This window comes from Rhipicephalus microplus, chromosome 1 (assembly GCF_043290135.1).
Source record: "Rhipicephalus microplus isolate Deutch F79 chromosome 1, USDA_Rmic, whole genome shotgun sequence".
NCBI classification, from domain to species: domain Eukaryota; kingdom Metazoa; phylum Arthropoda; class Arachnida; order Ixodida; family Ixodidae; genus Rhipicephalus; species Rhipicephalus microplus.
In genome coordinates this window covers 189,395,713-189,416,253 of record NC_134700.1, presented here as the reverse complement: position 1 = coordinate 189,416,253, position 20,541 = coordinate 189,395,713, and the positions used below count along the sequence as shown (strand labels likewise).

Sequence of the window (20,541 nt, the reverse complement as noted above, 5' to 3'; positions counted from 1 at the left end):
TGATGATGATAATGATGATGATGATGATGGTGATGATGAATTCCCCGAATAGCATAGATAGACCAGTCTTACTAGATAGTGTTCTAGCGTGGACTTTGCCAAGTTCAGATTCCATTGGTGGCCTGTCCGGACCCAGAGATTCTTAGCACCTTCCCCTGTGTCGCAAGTTTGACCACCACTTGGACATTTGCTTCACTGTCACTGGGGGTCAAGGTAAAGGGCCAAGGGTTAATTGGTACGTTCGTAAGTAAGGCAGTAATCAGCAGAAATGCCGGCACTACTGAATCAGGGCATCTATAAAGCCTACGTATATATACTGGAAGAAATCTGCAGTGGCTCCACAGCCATCAGTGTTCTCCATAAAAAAGCGACATAATCCCAATATAGAAGGGTGCAAGGCAGGGAGACACGATTTCGCCAATGCTATGCACCTCATGTTTACAGGACATTTTCAAGGCCCTAGATTTAGAAGAGTTATGAATGAGAGGTATTGGAAAGTATCTTGGTAGTTTGTGATTCACTGATGACATTGCCTAGATGAGTAACTCAGAGGACAAATTACAGCTCATGATTGTTGAACTGAACAGGCAAAAAAGAAGAGTAGGTATGAAAATTAGTATGCACAAAACTAATGTAATGTGCGACAGTCTCGGCAGAAAACAGCATCTTGCGATAGGTGGAGAGATGCCGGAAGTTGTAAAGGAATATGTCTACTTAGAACAGGTAGTAATCATGGAGCCGAGCCTTAAGAGTGAAATAACTAGAAGAATAAGGATGGGGTGGATCACATTCAGCAAGCATTCTGAAATCATGAATAATAATGTGCCACTTACCTTCAAGGGGAAGGTATATAACAGCTGAATCTTGCCGGTATTTACCTATGGAGCAAAAACCTGGAGGCTCAAAAAAAGGGTACAGCTTAAATTGAGGACGACGAAACGAGCGATGGAAAGGAAAATGATAAGTGAAACCTTAAGAAACAAGAAGAAAGCAGTGTGCGTCAGAGAACAAACTGGAGTTAAGAATATCGTAGTTGAAATCAAAAAGAAGAAATGAACATGGGCCAGGCACGCAGCACGTAGTCAGAATAACCACTGGTCATTTAATGTAACTGACTGAGTTCTCAAAGAAGGCAAACGCACGAAGGGCAACAGAAAGTTATGTGGTCCGATCAGATTAAAAAGTTCGCTCGTATGACGTGGCAGCAGAGGGCACCAGACCCGATTGATTGGCGGATCATTGGAGAAGACTTTGCTCTGCAGTGAGCGTAGTCAGGCTGATGATGTATGTCTTTCGATAACGGGATCACGTGAAGTCATGACACGTTTTTATGACGTCACAATACATGAAGGTGTTTGACTCGGTATATGCTGTCGTCATCACGGCATTTTTCAGATCACTCGAGGCCACCGAGGCGGGACCTAAACTGTCAAGTTTCACGTTTGACGAGGCACCTGAGGTTTTTGCGTAAAAACAAAAATTTACCACCGGTGGCTTTGGCATGCCAGCGTGATGGCGTCGACAAGAGCGTCGCAAAAATCATCGCATGATGGCGTCACCATAGGAAAAAGACGACGGCGTCAAAATCGAGCCGAGAGTGTTCATATATTCGCTATCGCGATAAAACAAAAAAAAAATGCACGCAGGGCTTGCTCTTAACTTGAAATCGTCGGACAAACGCTAGCAGATTACCTTTCTTCAGCTGGCGCAAAGTTCGCCTACAGTGCCACGGTGGCAGAAACTGCGGCCGACCGCCTCCTCCCCGCAGACGAAGCGGGGAGGTCACAAACCTAAAAAAAAAAAAATAGCCCCGTATCTGCATGTTAATCTGCAAACGTCTTCGAAAGACGATAGTCTTGCAAGTGGAGAGAGTGAACAAAACATGTATTTGATGTTCTGTGCGAGAAAATTTGTGAACGGTATTCTGGAGGCGCTGCGTTAGAGTGCCTCGAGCGTGCGGCGAAGGCGAACGAGAGCATCAAATCACACTACACGTGAGACATGAGCGCCATCTGGCAGTTTTCTTGAAACCCGAAGCACGCGGCTCTGTGACAGGCGTGGGCGCCCGTCTAAAGGAAGTTTCACATGACAGAAAAAGTAGTGATTCTCAGTGCGCGAATTCGCTCGCAGCGAAAAAAAAGGCCAGTTCGCTCGCGCCGCAGTGGTCCGCGGTGAGCTTCCAACATGTTGGAAATTTTCGCTCCGGTCGCAACGGCGGGAGCGACTTTTGGTAGAGACCCGTCGAAATAGGGCCGGTCCGGCTATGCCGTCGAAATAGCGTAGACGTAATGGCTGATGCTGTGCATTTTAAAATATTTTACATTAAGAAGTGTTCTTAAACGTCGAAACACGCGGGCCCTTCGTTAACGTTTATAGAAACTTAATGATATAATACAGCACAAATCATTACATTACTTTCGAAATATTCTGTGGTGTCTGCCAGAAAGAAGGGTGGCAAGAACTCGCCGCTTCCGTCGCAGAGCGAAAATTATGTACCACGTGAAACGAAATCACCATTGGCGGCAGTTGCGAACAGAGCGAATGGAGCGAAAGGAACGATTTTTTTGCTGCAATCGCAGCATGTGCAACAGCCTTTAGAGGTGATAAGGTGTAGAACACAAGACTACGGGTAGGTGCCACCACCGTGTCGTCTTAGCAAAGCGTTGGAAACGCTCGCCTTCTCGTGCAAGTGTTGCATGGACAGCGCCGCGGGATAAATGCTATGGTCCTTAGAATTTTCTAGTACACACATACAGAATATATACGTGTTGTTATGGTGCCTCAGATATGCGCATAAATTGCTTTAAAAGAAGAGAATCTTTCTTGGGGATCTTCAACGCAAAAATTTTGGTCCATCTCTCTGTATTTCCGTCTGTGTATATGTCTGTTTATTTGTCAGTTTATTCACCCGTAAAAGTACTCTAAATGGCACCAAAGTGACCAAATGATACTCCAAATAGCCAACCCCTTCCGCAGCGCCCACCAATATTTCTCAAGGTTCAGCGTTCATACTTTTGCGATTACCAATTAAAAAGCAATTATTGCGCATATCTGAGGCACCATAACAACACGTTAATATTATGTATGTGTATTTTTTACTATAAAAGGCACATATGAGTAATTTTTTAATTGAAAATTGCACAAGTATGAAGGTTGAACCTTGAGAAACATTGGTGAGCACTGCAGATGGGGTCAGCTCTTTGGAGTATCGTCTGGTGCCGTTTAGAGTATTCGGTACCGTTAATGGTGGACAAACAGACAAATGTAGAGACAAACAGGCAGACCGAAAATTTTGCGTCGAAGGTCCCCGAGAAAGCCTATTGTCTTTAAAAAGTATCTTCAAACATTGGATGCGGCGGTCAGCCGGGGGGGGGGGGGGGGCAGCGCAGCTTGCGATGTGAATTAATAAGCGCTTTTGCAGCCAGCATGGCCGGTGTGTCAGTACCCGGCTGGTGTCGCGTAACGTCCTGCCTTGTTCTCGGCGCCGCCGCTAGATACACCAATTTCTGAAAAAACCCATTGAATTCCTTATTTTCTGCTAGTTTCTCGCTAAAATGGAGGTTTTGTGGCCACAATTGAGCATCAAATCTCTCAATTGGGCCATTTATCTCGGCTGCAAAAATTTAGTTAAGTATCCATGTATGGAAACTGCTGCTATGACAACTGTTCTTTTTTTCTTTCTTCTGACATAGTTTTAAGCAATAGCATAGATCGAACTCACGCAGACGGCCTAGATTTCTCATTATTTCTTGAATCATTCTCGATTCTTCGGTAACGGACAAGGTAATTTTTCTCTCAGAACCAACGGCGCCTACACCACAACCGGAATTCATGCGAAACGAATTCCTTAACGCTTTCGTGTTTTAACAGTGCCAAATATATGTCAGCTTCATATATGTTGTATTATGTCACGCTGCATGGGTTTAACAGGAGGGGCACTGACAGAAGCACCGAAAAAAAGAGACACAATCAGAACAGGTGAGCGAACACTGGAAATCATTCATGAGGCGGCGCTTCCGGCTGCCCCACAAAAGGAAGGATGGAGAACGAGTGAAGGGGTGAAAGCAGGAACATAAAAATGAGATAACAAAGCTACATAAGTGTAACCACCATAAAAAATGTTGCGTGTGTCATTGCTGTGCAGCGCTCCTAAGCTTACTCGTTGTTAGGGACTGGATCGTGTCGCTTAGGACTGTAATTTATGCTTTTCCCAGCGACAAAGCTGGAGTTCTTACTCATGTGTCTAATTTTACCCATTGCATGCTGTAGACCTAAACTAGTTCCCTCTTCTGCAGTTTTTTTTGTGCCAAACGAGGCATTGGCGTGATCAAACCATTAACAAACTGCATCTGCACTCTTTGCAGCACGAGGCCGAGTTCCCCGACTTGCTGCTGATCTGTCGGCATGCATACCGGTACCCTCGCAGTCAGGTGTTTAGGCATTTGCCTGTTTGTCATTTGTAACTGTTCTTGCATGTCAGGGGAATGTGACAAACCACGCCAATGGAGCATTCCGCGAATGATTTGGTGTCTAACCTTGCAAGAGAGTAACCTTGTTTACTCTCTTGCAAAAGCCTTTTTATTGCGCCAGAAAACAGCACGCCCGCACCACGTTTGACAGCATCTTTATTACGCTAAGCTGCAATGAAATGTGTATGTAAGGTGATGATGATGATGCTCTTGGGACCATTGGCACCTACCCACTCTGGGAGATCGGCCATGAGTTGGGCCGATCATACATATTGAATTTATGAGTAACATTTACCAAGAGCTAAAATTATTTTGAGATGGCTGTTTTTTATTGTAACGTTAATTAGGATAGATTGTAATTTTAAGTTGGGCTATTTTGTGTAACCTCTCAGACACTTAAGATCGTTTTACTAGGAAGGCTGATTCAAAAATTGTTAGTAGTTGATACACCTACCTAATCTATTCGAGTCACATATAAACTTCTCGACCGCTTTGAAAATATTCCTGTCTGATTGTCCCAGCGCAGAAGCCACGAATGATAACAGAACGACCGACGTAACCAATAGACCACATTGCCGCAATAAAATTTCCATACTGCGTTTTCTGTGTAAGGAAAAACGTCGGCCGCTCAACAAGAAGTGTTCGATAGTTTCGAGTTTGTTGCAATAGGAGCAAAAAGGGGAGATTGCCAAACCCGCTCTGTGCATGTAAAAATTAAGATTTGTAATTCTACAACGCATTCTTGTTATTACAACTTCAGCTCGTGTTGCTTCTCATCATTTCCTGCTCCAAGGGATTGTAGGTGCAGAAAGTCCGGTGATGAATCGAGACTTGGATTAAGCACAGATATGCGTACTTTCTGAACCTTACCGCAGCAACAAACGCCGTAACAGGAAGGAGAGAGATGTTTTCGCCAGAGAGTCCGCAACGTCATTGAGTACAATTACTTTGTGTCCCGGCAACCAAACTAATCGCAGGTTTCGCAAATGATGAGGAGCAAGTAATCGCAATATTCTTAGAATATTCGAATCTGTTGAAGCAGTTAGTACTGCACACAACGACAATGTATCTGTGACTATAGCACATAAGTTATAGTTAAAAGAACGTTACGTAGAGCTAATATAACAGCTAACTCGGCCAAAAAGATTTTTTTGTGTAATTTGGAAGCCTAACAGAAAACGACCAGTCTAGCTGTGTAGAAATGTTCTCCTCTCGGCCTTTTCTTCACACGGCGAAGCGTTGGTTGCTATCACAACCGTCGAATCAATTTGATTTAGTGCTCTTGGAAAATGCTATTCAGAAGACTACTGAGTGGTCATTTCGCATTGTTCGGGAATATATCGTCATATGATATGGCACTGAACCTCCCACTAATAGGCGCTATGTCATTAAGCCTTATGTGCAATGGGTTTCGCAGCTTCTGGGCAACGATTACTTGAGGAGTATGAAAGCGAGGCTATGTTATATTAAAAAACAGAGCTGAATCACTGATAAATATATATTCTTATCGTCTTATCGGGGAGTCCGACTCTTAAGAATATTTGAATTGTTAATAATTTTAATCTAAGGGGTAAAGAAGGAATTCATGATTCCTTATATAAAACAGAGTTTACTACAAATTCGGGTAACCCCAGACACCAGCGAAGTGCTTGGCGCTCAATTAAAGCTATAGACGAATCTTACATGCTGGTACGCCAGAAAATAAGGCACACTTTAACTCCAGTGTAGGGCATATGTACATCCAGTAAATCATTATTAAGGGGTCTATCCGCATGCCCCATCGACTATTACCAATCCTTCTGAGTAGGCCTAACGCACGTGACGCTTTGGTCACTGTATATTCAATATGCAAATGACAGTGGAGCTTTCCATCATAGATGATTCCGAGGTACTTGAGTGTTTGCACTTGGGGAATATCTGCTTGGTGGAATGAGAGGGGAAGATTTATATCGTCTTGCACATTTCTGTAAAATAACAGTCAAACAAATGCTGTCTAGCCAAGCTCCAAGGTAGATAAGTATCCTTGTAAAAGGATTTAAAGTGATTGAATGTCATACGCAGATGCAAAGAATGCTTTGTCACCCGCGTAAACAAACGTGTTTATCTCTTTGATGACGAGCAATGGAGCTAAGGAAGATATTGAATAGTAGCGTGGACAAAACCGCTCCCTGGAGAACACCTCGTGTCTGTCTGAATTTCTCTGTTGATATCCCACCATGTACTCAGTAAAACTCCCTGTCTAGCAAGAACTCAGTCGTCCATGCATTAAAAAGTCATGCAAGCCAATCTCTCTCATTCTTTTTAGTGAAATTGGGTATTCGACACTGTTGTGGTCTTTAGAGATATCTAATGTGTCTAACACTGCATACTAATGCTGCATACCGGTCGTTTTTTCTTGCCTTTCCTGCTTTGCTTCGGAGCACGGCAAGGCCTCAGCTCGCTCAAGCCTTTATCCGTTATCGAAACGAGAACCTATGAGAGACATTGAAACCCATTTTAACGAAATAATTTTCATTGGGCTCGGAGGCTGGGATCCTATTTTGTGTGGGACTCTGGAACCTGAATTAGTCTGCAAGTCTAAATACCGGGAGTTTTCTGCTTCTTGGAGTCTCCAATGCAAATTGTGATCCTGTGTGGGCAGTATCCATAAGGTCAAGGTGGTATGGGACGTTAAACCCCGCATATAAATCAAAATGTCGATAATCTCAAAGCGACTCGTTTCTGAACCTTCACGAAGAAAATAGCATATAATCGTTAACGTATTTATAACATTTCAAAGCGCCACAAGTGCATATCTTGTCTTCCAATTGCTTATCTCTTTTTTGCGAGTTTCAAATCAGCACTGTAGCGCTGTGCTTGACCCTAAAAATACGCCACCTTTTCGCCTGTACAATACTCTCTGGAATTTGGCATAATGGCGCCAAAGACATATTAAACAGTTCCATTAAATAGCCCGCACTCACCCTAAAGGAGTTCTGAAACTGCACACTTCTGTAGGCGTCAGTGCTCCCCCCTCGGCTGAGTAGTGTCCGGTTGCGGTACGCTGTGGGGAGTCTCTAATCGGAAGTGGGCTGTCGATCGGGAGGACCTGAAGGCACCTCTGAAGGAACTTTGTGCATATCTGATAAATGCCTTCTTTCTCGATCATCCGCAAAGGCTTGTTGTCCTTTTGGGTTTTCATGGTGGAACACGGGTTTAAACAGTCGTTATTGCTTTCCTGGATGCCTTTTGACGTTTTTTTTTTCTAATCCTGCTCTTTAGAAGATTTTGCTCAATGTTTTCGAGCTGCTTTCGGCATCCGCTCACCTGCGTCATCTTTGGCTTCAAAGTTTTTTTGCAAATGCAGCTGTAGCTCTTTGGCATACTCTTTGATGCACAGAATCACAAATACTTCGTTCTTCTCTGAGGTTAGAAGCAGCACCTTTTGTTCTCTCACCCACTCGACTGTGCTTGTCGTGCGTGTTTAATTAGCTTTGATCGATCGGTATACGATGGCGTGCTTCAAGGCTTCTAGTCCGTCCTAAACGCAAGCTTCTCTTTCACCTCCTGTCGCCTTTTTTGCCACGTATCGAAGCACGCAAATGTCTGCCGCGGTCGTTCTCTGTTGCACAGCGAAGTTCGGCCTCATTTCTAAACATGATGAAACCAGAGTAGGCCACGGTTACCTGGACGTGCTGATTACTGTGCAACTTCGAGTTGGGCCTTGGGCTTTTTTTTCCTTAGTAAAAAACCATGACATGTCAATTCACGTTTTTTTTTTCGTTCCGTGCCTCAGCTACTGTCAGAAAGAAGCTGAACCTTGAATGCTAAGAAGCGAGGTGTCATTTGGAAGTGGCTCTGACGTTCTGTTCAAGAAGGCAGATTTGCCTCTGGGATTCGGTGTGCAATATCTTGCAAAGGCTTCTGAAAAGTGGCATTGCTGCAAAGAGTGAATTAATCACCAACGCTGTCGAGGGCAATCAGCCCCCCGATAATGGGGTAAGTACCGGCGTAGAATATCCTTGATAGAGCACGTACGTGAGAAAGCGCGTCCGGCATCTTGAAAAAGCTACGCAAGTCAGCACAAGGAAACAGAAAAAAGGCGTGGAACGCAGAAGTCCGATGATCTCGAAATACAGTCCAATTAAGCCCTCCTCTGCTCTATGTGGTAGAAGCGTGATATATGTCGTGGATTGACACCGGGTATGACACCGTCCTTCTCATGCGTGCCGCAAACGCATCCGGCTGTCCTGCTGCGCCGCCAGCAAATCACGGGACCACCGACGTCACCATCGTGTCACCGCCGTCATCAACCAGTTCAACGACAACAGCTATAAATTGTCAGCAACCACCCGTCAAGCTTTGTGGGCTCTGTGGCTGTTCCATCGCACGGTCCACTAACCCTTTCGTCTTCGCAATGCAAGTTAGTGTAGCATATGACCTGTTCACTAAAAGAAATAGCAATTATTTTTTGGTACAGCTACCGAGCCCACATTGCTGTTGTGCCCTTGCCGTTCAATGTGTGAATGTCGCTCGTGCTCTCTTACTTCTGTCGGGGGACGTGGAATCCAATCCTGGCCCAAACTCTCTTCCTAAGGACCATTCACCTAAAGACCCCCTCCCAGCAAGCCTTATTCTTTCCGAGTTGCAAAAGTTATCTTCGGGTCAGTCTACACTGCTCGTGGAAGTGCAGGGACTCAAATCTGCGCTACTAACAACAAACAAAGCCATGGCTGATCTAACTAAACGTATTATGGAGCTTGAAGTTCACTACCAAGGTCTTGTGACAGTTAAGAAAGATGTCGAAACAATTATAGGTAACACCGCAATAATGGCCCGTCAAATCTGCGACATGGAGGCGCGGGTTGACGATGCCGAAAATCGTTCCAGAAGAAATAGGCTCATCTTTTACGGCCTCCCTGATCCGAACCCGTCCGAAAATTTTCAGACTCCGAAGAAATACTTATTAACCACTGTCGTGACCACCTAAACTTAACTCTTGACCCTAAACTTATTGAACGCGCTCACCGCCTTGGTCGGCACCGGCATGATCACAAGCGGCCTATAATACCCAAATTCACTTTTTTTAAAACCAAAGAGGAAATTCTCTCGAATGGACCCAAACTAAAAAGTACTGATTACAGTATTGGGGAAGATTTCTCCGAATCTGTTCGAAAAGCCCGAAAGCATCTTGTTGAATTTGCCCGTACGAAATCTGAGCCCTTCTCCGTGCGGTACAAGACTTTGTTTCTTGGTAAAAAAAGATACGTTTTCAACGAAAATTCCCAAACTGTAAACGAAATTTCCTAGCAATCGCCCCGTCGTCCAAAAAACAAACACACAAATTGTGTTAATGTTACAACACCTAAAACAAGCCTTTCCTTCTCTGTAATCTTCACTAATATACGTAGCTTCCTTTCAAAACGCGACGCAGTATCAAACCTTGTATCAACATCGGACAGCAACATACTGGTTCTCACAGAAACATGGTTGAAGGATGACGTCACAGATAGTGAGGTTCTTGCCGAATTGCCAGAGTTTGTTGTTTTCCGGAAAGACAGGAAACAAACACGTGGCGGTGGCGTACTTATCGCTGTCAATAAGGAGTTATCCTGTCCACTGATAAATGTCCCTTGCAAGCTGGAAATTCTGTGGTTAGTCTGCCGCGCTGTACCGGAGACAATTCTGTTAGGTGTGGGCTATGGGCCACCAGACAATGATCCAAATTTCGCATAAGATTTAAACGATATACTCAACCAGCTAACTACTAAATATTCCACCGCACATATCCTACTTTTTGGTGACTTTAATTTTCCTGACATTGATCGGCAAGACGCCAACCAATTAATAACAGGCCACTCTAGAACAAAAGAATTCATTAACGTCTGCTTAAATTTTAACCTAACACAGCTAATAACAGAACCTACACGTATTGCTGGTGAAACTTCTAATATTCTGGATCTAATACTGACAACTAAACCCGAAAGCTTGTCACATATTACACATCTTCCTGAGATTAGCGCCCACAAAGTTATTTAGGCTGTTTTTGAATTCGTCCCTAAACTACGAAAACCATGCAGTTAAACTATACGTCTGTACGACAAGGGGGATTACAACGCAATAAACGCTGAACTCGAAGCCTTCCTACCTCATTTTGAAACAACATTAAGTGAACGATCCGTGAACGATAACTGGTTAATTTTCGAAGATAAAACTAAGGAGCTAACAAACAAGTTTATTCCTAGTACCACCTTCCGTTCTAATTAACAAAATTCATGGTTTTCTAAACTTTTAAAACGATTTGAAAATAAGAAAAAACGACTTTTTCGTGCAGCTAAACACGCAGCTACCGCCAGCGCATGGAATAGGTATAAAGAAGCTTAAACCTTTCATTATAATGCCATCCGAACCGCAAAAAGAACATTTTTTCATACTGATCTTCCGAAGATCTTGGTAAATAACCCTAGGAAATTTTGAGAAGTAATTAACCCTAAGAGACTTCCAGGTATTATTTTGAATAATCGTTCGGGCGAAGAAGTTAGTGATTCTGAATGCGCAGAAGTATTTAACTCAGCATTCGCTTCCGTGTTCACAAACGAAACTAATAGTCCCCTTCCGATTTTTCCGTCTAGCATCGTCTCTGTAATGCCCAGTATTGATTTCGTTGCTTCCGGAATAATATCGTTAATAGACAAACTCAATTGCTCTTCTTCAGCGGGATCAGACGATATCACCTCAAAATTTCTGAAAAATACCAAGCACATGTCTGCCATATACTTATCACTATTGTTCTGTCAGTCATTATCCACAGGTAACCTACCAAGAAACTGGAAAATAGGAAAGGTCATTCCAGTCTTCAAATCAGGCGATAGATCATGTCCTCTCAATTATCGCCCCATTTCCTTAACAAGCGTGCCTTGCAAGCTCATGGAGCAAGTCATTTACACCGAAACCATGCACTTCTTGGACTCTAATGACTTTTTTCATTCCGCACAGCATGGATTTCGAAAAAAATTTTCCTGTGAAACCCAACTTGCCCTTTTCGTTCATGATCTGCACACTAACCTGGACAATAACATACAGACTGACGCGATCTTTCTTGACTTTGCAAAGGCATGTGACAAAGTATCCCACAACCGCCTGATGTTAGAACTTTCGAAATTAAACTTAGACCCTAAAATTTTAACTTGGATTCGAGAATTTTTGACTAATCGTTACCAATTCGTAACCGTTAATGGACATAACTCTTACCCTCTGGCAGTAACATCAGGCGTCCCGCAAGGATCTGTTCTTGGACCCCTATTATTCTTAATATACATTAACGATCTAGCTTTTCATGTATCCAGCAATATTCGTATGCTTGCAGACGATTGCGTTATATACCGTACTATTACTAACACATCAGCCCAAGTTGCATTACAAGATGACATTAACCATGTGCTTAACGGGTGCAATCGTTGGCTAATGACACTAAACCCGAATAAATGCAAGTCCCTCTCGTTTCACCGTCGGCGCAGCCCCCTCACCTATCCTTATCAAATCGGTAAAGTTGCATTGGAAAATGTCATCACATACAAGTACTTGGGAGTCACTTTGAGTAACGATTTATCATGGCACGTCCACATTACCAATATCATATCATCAGCTAACAGATCGCTTGGGTTCTTAAAGCGGCACTTACGTCATGTTCCCCCTCCTGTAAAACTACAAGCTTATAAATTTTTAATTCGCACCCAACTTGAATACGCGTCGCCTATCTGGAGCCCTCATCAAGCATACTTAACCGACGCATTAGAATCACTCCAAAATAGAGCAGCTAGATTCATTCATTCCTCGTATCCCTATAACGTGAGTGTTTCATCTCTTAAACAAGAATGCAATCTTTCAAACCTTGACATTCATCGCCGAGTTTTCAGCCTCATTTTGTTCCACAAGCTCTATCACAGTCAACTCGGCCACCCGCCTTATATCTTGCCTCCTGCCCGCACATCTCACCGCACCACTCATTCTTTTCATGTCGGCCGGCCACGCGCCCGTACCACGACATTTTCCGCCTCTTTTTTTTTTTTTTCGTGACGCTTCCAACTGGAATGGCCTTTCCACTGATCTTGCCACCATAATGTGCCACTCAACATTTACACAAAATGTCACTCGTTTCTTTTCAATTTGAATACATTACATTGTTCCTTTTTGTGCCACTAGTTCTCACTTTGTCTTCTTTTTTTGGCAATGTGTTACGCCTGTTAATATGTATACTGATCCTGCACATGTATTATTTTATTTCTGTATTGGTTACCCCTGTTCATACTTGTACCCATCCTGCATATGTATTACATTTGTTATATGTTTCCCACCACTTATGTTGTGCCCCCTCTAGGGGGTCTTTAAGGTAATAAAGTGAAGTGAATTGGATTATTGCGCTGCCCGAGCGTAACAGAGCGGGGTGGTGCGGAGTGGCAATAATGAAAGCACAGAAAAAAAACACAGCCAGAAAAGGTGGGCACTAACAGGAAGGCTTTCGTGAAGCGCCTTTGTAGCCGCTTCACAAAAGAAAAAAAAACAGAACGAGGAAAGGGCGGAATGTGGAAACATTAAAATGGGATCATAGCGCTAGATAGGTGAAACTGCTTTCAAACACATTGCGCGTGTTAATACTGCGTGCCACTTCTCCGCATGCTCCTCTTTGCAAGGGCTGGGATATGCCGCTTAGGAATTCCATTTTTGCTCTACTTATCGACAAACTTGGAGTGCTTACGCATGCACCGAATTCGCCAGATGCCATTTCTAGGCCTAAACTGCTTTACCGTTCTGGAATTGCCATGATGGTTAAATGTACGAATGTGTGTGTTCGTGTGTTTTTAACAGCCAACGAGGCTGCTTCCACTTCGTGCGACTTGAAGAGGCTCTGCAACATTTCAGCAGTGGAATGGTTCCAGTAAATGAGCTGATTGCCTCATGAAATGATCACTGCGAAAGTTTTAGAATCTGTCGAGTATATATAGTGAAGTAAAGGCATCTGTCGCACGTTGCCAATGCATTCTCTTGAGCACTTTTAACGCTACAGCATTAGAAACCTTGTTTCGCGAAAATTCTGACTCCGGCGTTGGTGTCGACGTGGGCGTGGTTGGTTGTGAGAGAAAAATAAAGTTGTCCGTGACCGAAAAAACAAGAAGCCCCGCCGCGGTGGTCTAGTGGCGGTGGTCCTCAGCTGCTGACCCGCAGGTCGCGGGATCGAATCCCGGCTGCGGCGGCGAATGCATTTTCGATAGAGGCGAAAATGCTGTAGGCCGTTGTCCTCAGATTTGGGTGCACGTTAAAGAACCCCAGGTGGTCGAAATTACCGGAGCCCTCCACTTCAGCGTCTCTTATAATCGTATGGTGGATTTGGGACGTTAAACTTCGCATATGAATAAAAAATAAAGATGCAAATACAATAAATGACAAAAACTTCTCTGCATGGCAAAAAAAGTAGGCAGTTCACATCATCTTTCGAATACCAACCAGTCGAGAGCCTATGCCCTACTGCCATCACATGAGAAAACTGCGGGCGTCCCGAATGGTGCCGCAAAGATCGTAGACGCAGCAGAGAATCATGCACCTGTTCTCCGCAGTTGCAGAGATAGCGACCATTTAAGATGTGTTACCGTGAAAGTGGAATATGGTACAACTTATCAGGATGGCATGTGTCTAACGGGTTAGGTCATTGCCAAGACTAGAGTGCTTTTCCGCCAGTGCTAGATATACAAGCACCGCCGCTTCTGAGAAGTGACGTTGCAGCTTTTCCTCCCACAAGATACCCTCCGCTTCACGAAAATTGTGACCACTTCGAAGAAAAGGCGCCGAGAGGCTAAAACAAGATAGCTCGTTTAAGAAAATGCAGGCAGGGCAACCACTGTCGCGTTCGCATGATATTCTTTCAGAGGATAGTGCAGGCCGATTTCTCGCTTCGACCCCGGCTGCAACTAAATGCACTGTCGAACTCGGAAGTGTTCATGGCAAGGTTACACGCGAGCTGACCGCGTGGCTCGCTGCAATAGTGGCTGCAGTAGCTCACGTAGAAAGTCTGTTCGTCAGACAGCCATTCTAGCAACTTCAGTCGCGTGGGTGATTTGCTCGGTTTCAGGGCCGAGCTCGCCCGCATGGCTTCCAGGGCCACGTGAACCGCAAACTGATCGATGAGCAAACTTCGTTCCATGTCCGACTGAGCCACGTCGAACCTGCGTGCGCACGCGCATAATGATCAGCGTCATCTGACGTTACTCAATGTAACAGCTAGCTCTCCGCGTCAGAAGTCTCGTCCATCACGTCGCTTTATGCGAGTGATACACATCACCAAAGATCGTTGATTGTATGTAATGAGAATGGTTCTGCTAAGTGAGAACTGTACGCAAGGATAGCTCATCAAAATAGTAAGCTCTACTTCAATGGAAACTATCTGTTCGTGCTAACATGTACGAGTATTCAGTTACGAGGTGGAGGGTGCACCGTCTCTGCCAATTTAGTGCATTTGTCTATGCCTATCACATACTCTGGGAACACTAGCGTTACTAACGGTTTCGGCTGGTGCGAGTGTTATGAGCAACGTCTCGCATATATGCTTTGCACCGTGTTTTACGCAAGCTCTCTGCATACGTACATATATTTCTGAAGCGTCTGTGTTCCACAGCGAGCTCCGGCATAAATCTTACAGCTAATACTGATTCAGACCACATTATTGAAAGCATTTGACCAATGGCAGGCTGCTGACCCGCAGGTCACGGGATCGAATCCCGGGTTCAGCGGCTGCATTAACCCTATCTTTTTTCAGTGAGTGAACGAACGTGCAGAGCCATACTCGCAAAAACAACTTAGCCTACGCAGTTGTTATTAAGACGAAGTTTCAACCAATCTTTACATTGGCCATATCAAACGAAGAACCCGACCAGTTACTTAGGAAGAACTTGTTAGTCGAATGATTTGTGAACTTGGTTCCCAATTTTGAGCATCCGCTTAGAACATGAAAGATCATAAAGAGTGGATGCTAAGGCAGCGGCTTTCATAAGGTATGTGCACTTCTGCGACTGATATTGAAGTTGGGGCAACTTTTCTTCGAAATGTCTGTTATGATCACCAACAAGATGACATACCGGCACTGTTGCTGCTTAGGAGTTTCCAGCTTCCACCACGAAATCGTGCGGCCGGTGTTGTCCAAGGCGCGACCGTGCATGTCAAGGGAGCGCGCCATTTGCCTGGCAACCTTGAAACCGAGTCCCGCAAAGGTCATGGCGCTCGACCCTTGCCGAACGTACGACGGCGGGAAGAGTGCGGACAGCGTGAACCGAAGCTCGTTCAGCGAGTACAAGTAGCGCATGCCTCCCGACTGCCAACGGTACCTGCCAAAAGTGAGAGACCGGATACACGCACGACTTGAGCCACCTAAGGACCATTTCTACAAAAGGTGATTCACGGAGACGGGACGTAAGAGATGAGCGGGAAATGAAGGCTAATAAAGTCAATAACGTTGTCACTCCTAAAAGTTTCTGCTGTTAATTTATGCCGCAATCTGCTGTGCGAGCAGTGGTGCTCGCAGCGTGTAGAACGCATGCAAGACGACCGGGTATCACCTCCAATGACACTCCTTGTATATATGACGTTAACTTAATCGGCTATAAATTATGTGCACCGTGAGCTATAGAAGCCACGGCACGGCTCATCTTATCTCGAAGGCGGTTGCGTAAACAGCTGCGAATTCCGTGTAGCAACAATTCCTAATATTTGAATTTTAATCCTAAACTTAAAAAAAGGTCAGGCTATTGACTTTCACAGTCACTTTTAGGCATGTTGCCCATAGGCTTAATTTAAAAAAAAAACGACTGCAACGGGAATTGTATTGCTTCGTTTTATATACGGAAACCACATTTGTCTGGCGGGAACTGTATTTGTTGAGTGCTGACTCGTTGCAACGTGTCAAACTGAATGAATAGAAATTATGGACAGTAAGGTGCATTGCAGGTCTTCGGGTGAGATTTGCTTGGTTACATGTGTAATTGGAGAATCAGGTGTGTCTAATATTAGTGTTGCATCAACCGATAAAAAATGTCTGGAATGATTACAGCAGTGCCTCACCTCGACGTCATCAGGCGCTCGTAGTGCGAAGTCGCGAGCGCCGCTCGTAGAGCTTTCCTCGACAACATCCAGGACTCGAAAACATTTCCGGGCTTATTGGAGAAGTTGGCGTATAGCGTATCTAACGCCGAATCAACCTGTAAATAAGGATCTAGTGGCCAGAGCCAGTATTTCCACACGAGTGTCTCGAGCTTCGATACGGCTTCCCGCTTCGTAAAATTAGATATTGCCGAAGATGCCAGCACCAGTTCGACGAGGGCATCGGAGATCTTTTGAAGTACATTAGCAACCTTCTCCTTTTCGTGGTCATTGAATGCGTTTCTGAACATGGGCGCCGCTTGCACTATTCCGAACGATTCTTGCGAGGCGACGAAGCACAGCACGTTTATTTTGAGCCGACCAGCGGTGGTCGCCTGCGCCGGGAAGTCGAAGCTGGCGTTAACCATCCAGGCGTACGCGTAAGAAAACGTCCATCCAACGACGTCCATCACTCTTGTAGCCGGAAGAGACACGAGCAGACGACCGAGTCTGCCTAACCGCTCCTTGTTTAGAAACAGGATATTCGTAGTGCTTGAGACGTTTCCAATGGCGTTATTGAGGTGCTTGTCCAATAGGCTTGACCACTCAATCACCGACAAGACTTTTCCGAAGGCCCGCGTGATGTTACCGAGGGAAAGCAGGATGTCAGAGACGTCTCCGCTGTCGTCATCTTCGAACGAGGGAAGCAAGATTTTTCTAAAAGATGCTTCGTCCTGCCGGAGCTGCTTTACAGACGCATCATCCAATGAGACCTTGCCGCCGGTGAGGTAGAGAGACATCTCCCGGAGGGCGGCGTCGTACGTCGCAACGTCAAACATTGCTAATTGCTCCGAACGCAGGGCGATCAGGTCTCCGAGTTCCCTTATGATCACCGTAGGGCCGGCGTAGTGCGAAACTGTTTGAGACACGATGACGTCGAACCAGAGGCTTACCCTCCAGTTCACGGCCAAGTCTAGGACGATGTCAAACACGCTGAATAGAGTAATGTTTCTCAAAGATGCGTCGCGATATGGCCATATGATGCCCCGGTCGTGCATGAATGCCGCAAAGTCGTCCGCGGCAGCGTGGCGGGTTGATTCGATGCAATTGACCACGGCAGCGAAAGCCTTGGTAGCGGCAGTGTACGTTTGATTCACCGCCAAGAAGGTCTGCAAAAAGTGAGAGATCGAGAACAATGTAAAGCCATGCTGGTCATACGCGGTTTTATTTGCCTGTATGGCTTTGTAACGTACACAGTAAAAGCGTGGTGTGCACCTATTGTATTGACGTGCACGCATGGAGGAACTGGATTCCATTTTCCGTAATAATCGTTCATGAATACCATCTTAAGGTATGGAATACAATCCTGTGGGTAGTTATGCGACATATAAATATCAGTCTTGGTGGATTAATGATGGATTACTGATTTGTGGGGTTGAACGTCTAAAACACACAATATGATTATGAGAGACGCCTTATTGAAGGGCTCCGGAAATTTCGACCATTTGGGGTTCTTTAACGTGCACCCAAATCTGAGTACACGGGCTTAGAACAGGTTGATAAATGACGTGTTGGCGGTTGCTATACTGGCACCACTTGTGTTTTTGCTTGGCACTTCTACCTATAGTTGCACAGATATTTTTTTGCTGTCATGAAAAGGGTTGAACATTTAGGTGGTGTGACATTCAAATTTTAAGGCCCCATCGAGGAGGATCTCTAGAAGCTGCGTTCCCAAAATGCGACCATAGAGTTAAGATCATTTTTGCAAACGGTGATTGGTAGGTCTTCCTGGCCCATACTCGATTGCAATCATTGCTAGAGACACGATGATGAGACAGACACACGCGTGTGTGAAGAAGGTTGTTTACACTATTAGGCTGAATAGGGTGGTTGAAAGCGTTATGTATGTATGTATGTATGTATGTATGTATGTATGTATGTATGTATGTATGTATGTATGTATGTATGTATGTATGTATGTATGTATGTATGTATGTATGTATGTATGTATGCATGTATGTATGTATGTATGTATGCATGTATGTATGCATGTATGTATGTATGTATGTATGTATGCATGTATGTATGTATGCATGTATGTATGCATGTATGTATGTATGTATGCATGTATGTATGCATGCATGCATGCATGCATGTATGTATGTATGTATGTATGTATGTATGCATGTATGTATGCATGTATGTATGTATGTATGTATGTATGTATGCATGTATGTATGTATGCATGTATGTATGTATGTATGTATGTATGTATGTATGCATGCATGTATGTATGCATGCATGCATGTATGTATGTATGCATGCATGCATGCATGCATGCATGTATGTATGTATGTATGTATGTATGTATGTATGTATGTATGTATGTACGTATGTATGCATGCATGTATGTATGTATGTATGTATGTATGTATGTATGTATGTATGTATGTATGTATGTATGTATGTATGTATGTATGTATGTATGTATGTAAGCTCAGTACAAGCGGTGTTGGCTTGTGCATACACGTATATACGCACGACAACTGTCATTTGACAGAAAGCCTTCTCCCCACACGAGTCCAAAACTGACAGTCCGCGTCTCACCTCGGCATCTCCGAGCGTTGTCATCACGTCGCGGATGTAGGCGTGCGCCATTGGGCCGGTATGTGGGGTGTCCTCATGGCGAGCATCGTCTCCACAAACGTAGGCGTACAGATCGTCGCAGGGGTCGGCAGACTTGTTGAGCCTGTTGAGGATGTCCTTGGAATGCTGCATGCAATCCTCCGTGTCGCAGACCCCGAACCGTTGACTGGAGCGAAGGTGCACGCTACGAACGACGATGAGGAACAGGATGGCCAGCGCCAGGCAAAAAACGGCGAGACCATAGAATGCCGCAAGGTTGGACATTGGTTGCTGCTTCAGCCGTCGGTCTTCTTCCAACCGATCCGCCTGAAACATGTTAGGAAATGTTATATGCAGTTGGGGCTTAAGCTGACGACAATATATGACGTAAGTCACGACCGTCGAAAGGTGCTTATGAAATGGAGCTGTTTCATTTTACCTTCGTTGTAAGGAGGATGGCTTGCTCTCGAGAAAAAGCTAGAGGTCTCCACAGCTCCGGAAATGTATTCTAAATGCGAAGCATTTCTTAGCGAACTTTGGTGACTATCTATCTATCTATCTATCTATCTATCTATCTATCTATCTATCTATCTATCTATCTATCTATCTATCTATCTATCTATCTATCTATGCGCCTATAACTTTTAGCTCTCCTGGCCGTTTCGATAATGGTATTGATACCAAGCTTATTATGACGAAACATGATTTTATGAAGAACATATATCACTAGTCATAACTTGAAAATCATGATATGTATGACATGAATGTCATGATTTACATTTTATGGTTTGCAGCTGTTGCGCTGGTTTCGTTTACATGACATGTTGCAAAACTAGTATGGTAAGGCATGATTGCATGGCGAACACAAGCGACAGACCCTAACATAAAAAGACCCTAACACAAGCATTTCATGTAACAACATAACTACATGCCACGCTCACGATGCGCTCGTGGCCGTTTTGCTAGCGTCACATATACCAAATTTGGTAATACAGTACGTGAATGGATGACGAAGGTATGTGATAGGTGCAAACATGACAATCATGAGATGCGTGTCATAACAGCTTGACTACATGCCACGCTCATGATGTACTGGCGGCCGTTTCGCTAGCTTCACTTAAAGGAAATTTGGAATTACGGGACGTGAATGGATGACAAAGGTATGATACTGGTGCAAACATGATAAACATGAAGGGCGTGTCATGTAAAAACATGACTACATGCTACGTTCATGATGCGCTCGCGGCCGTTCCTCTAGCTTCACATGTTACAAACTCAGTATTACGCGACGCGAATGGATGACATAAGTAAATGACATATCCAAACATGATAATCACGAAATGCC

The 20,541-nt window shown here is 44.4% G+C and overlaps 2 protein-coding genes across 4 annotated transcripts in view; both read right to left on the bottom strand.

Annotated features, from left to right (window-relative positions):
• Positions 1-12,396, bottom strand: part of LOC142803614 (uncharacterized) — a 110,331-nt gene extending 97,935 nt beyond the window's left edge. The window contains exon 1 of one of the 3 annotated variants that reach the window (XM_075888991.1): positions 12,339-12,396. In XM_075888991.1, coding sequence (XP_075745106.1) covers positions 12,339-12,346 — 8 coding nt within the window. In that variant the 5' untranslated portion in view covers positions 12,347-12,396. Of the gene's footprint in view, positions 1-7,432; positions 7,847-12,338 lie in introns of those variants that run through there. The other 2 variants (XM_075888978.1, XM_075888986.1) reach the window with 2 other exon arrangements.
• A 1,957-nt stretch (positions 12,397-14,353) lies between these two features.
• Positions 14,354-15,780, bottom strand: LOC142769091 (uncharacterized). The gene is made up of 2 exons (XM_075871979.1): positions 15,575-15,780; positions 14,354-14,665 (listed from the first exon to the last, which is right to left on the bottom strand). Exons 1-2 carry the CDS (start codon positions 15,709-15,711, stop codon positions 14,365-14,367), a joined length of 438 nt encoding a protein of 145 aa, XP_075728094.1. The 5' UTR covers positions 15,712-15,780; the 3' UTR covers positions 14,354-14,364.
• Between the last annotated feature and the right edge of the window lie 4,761 nt (positions 15,781-20,541).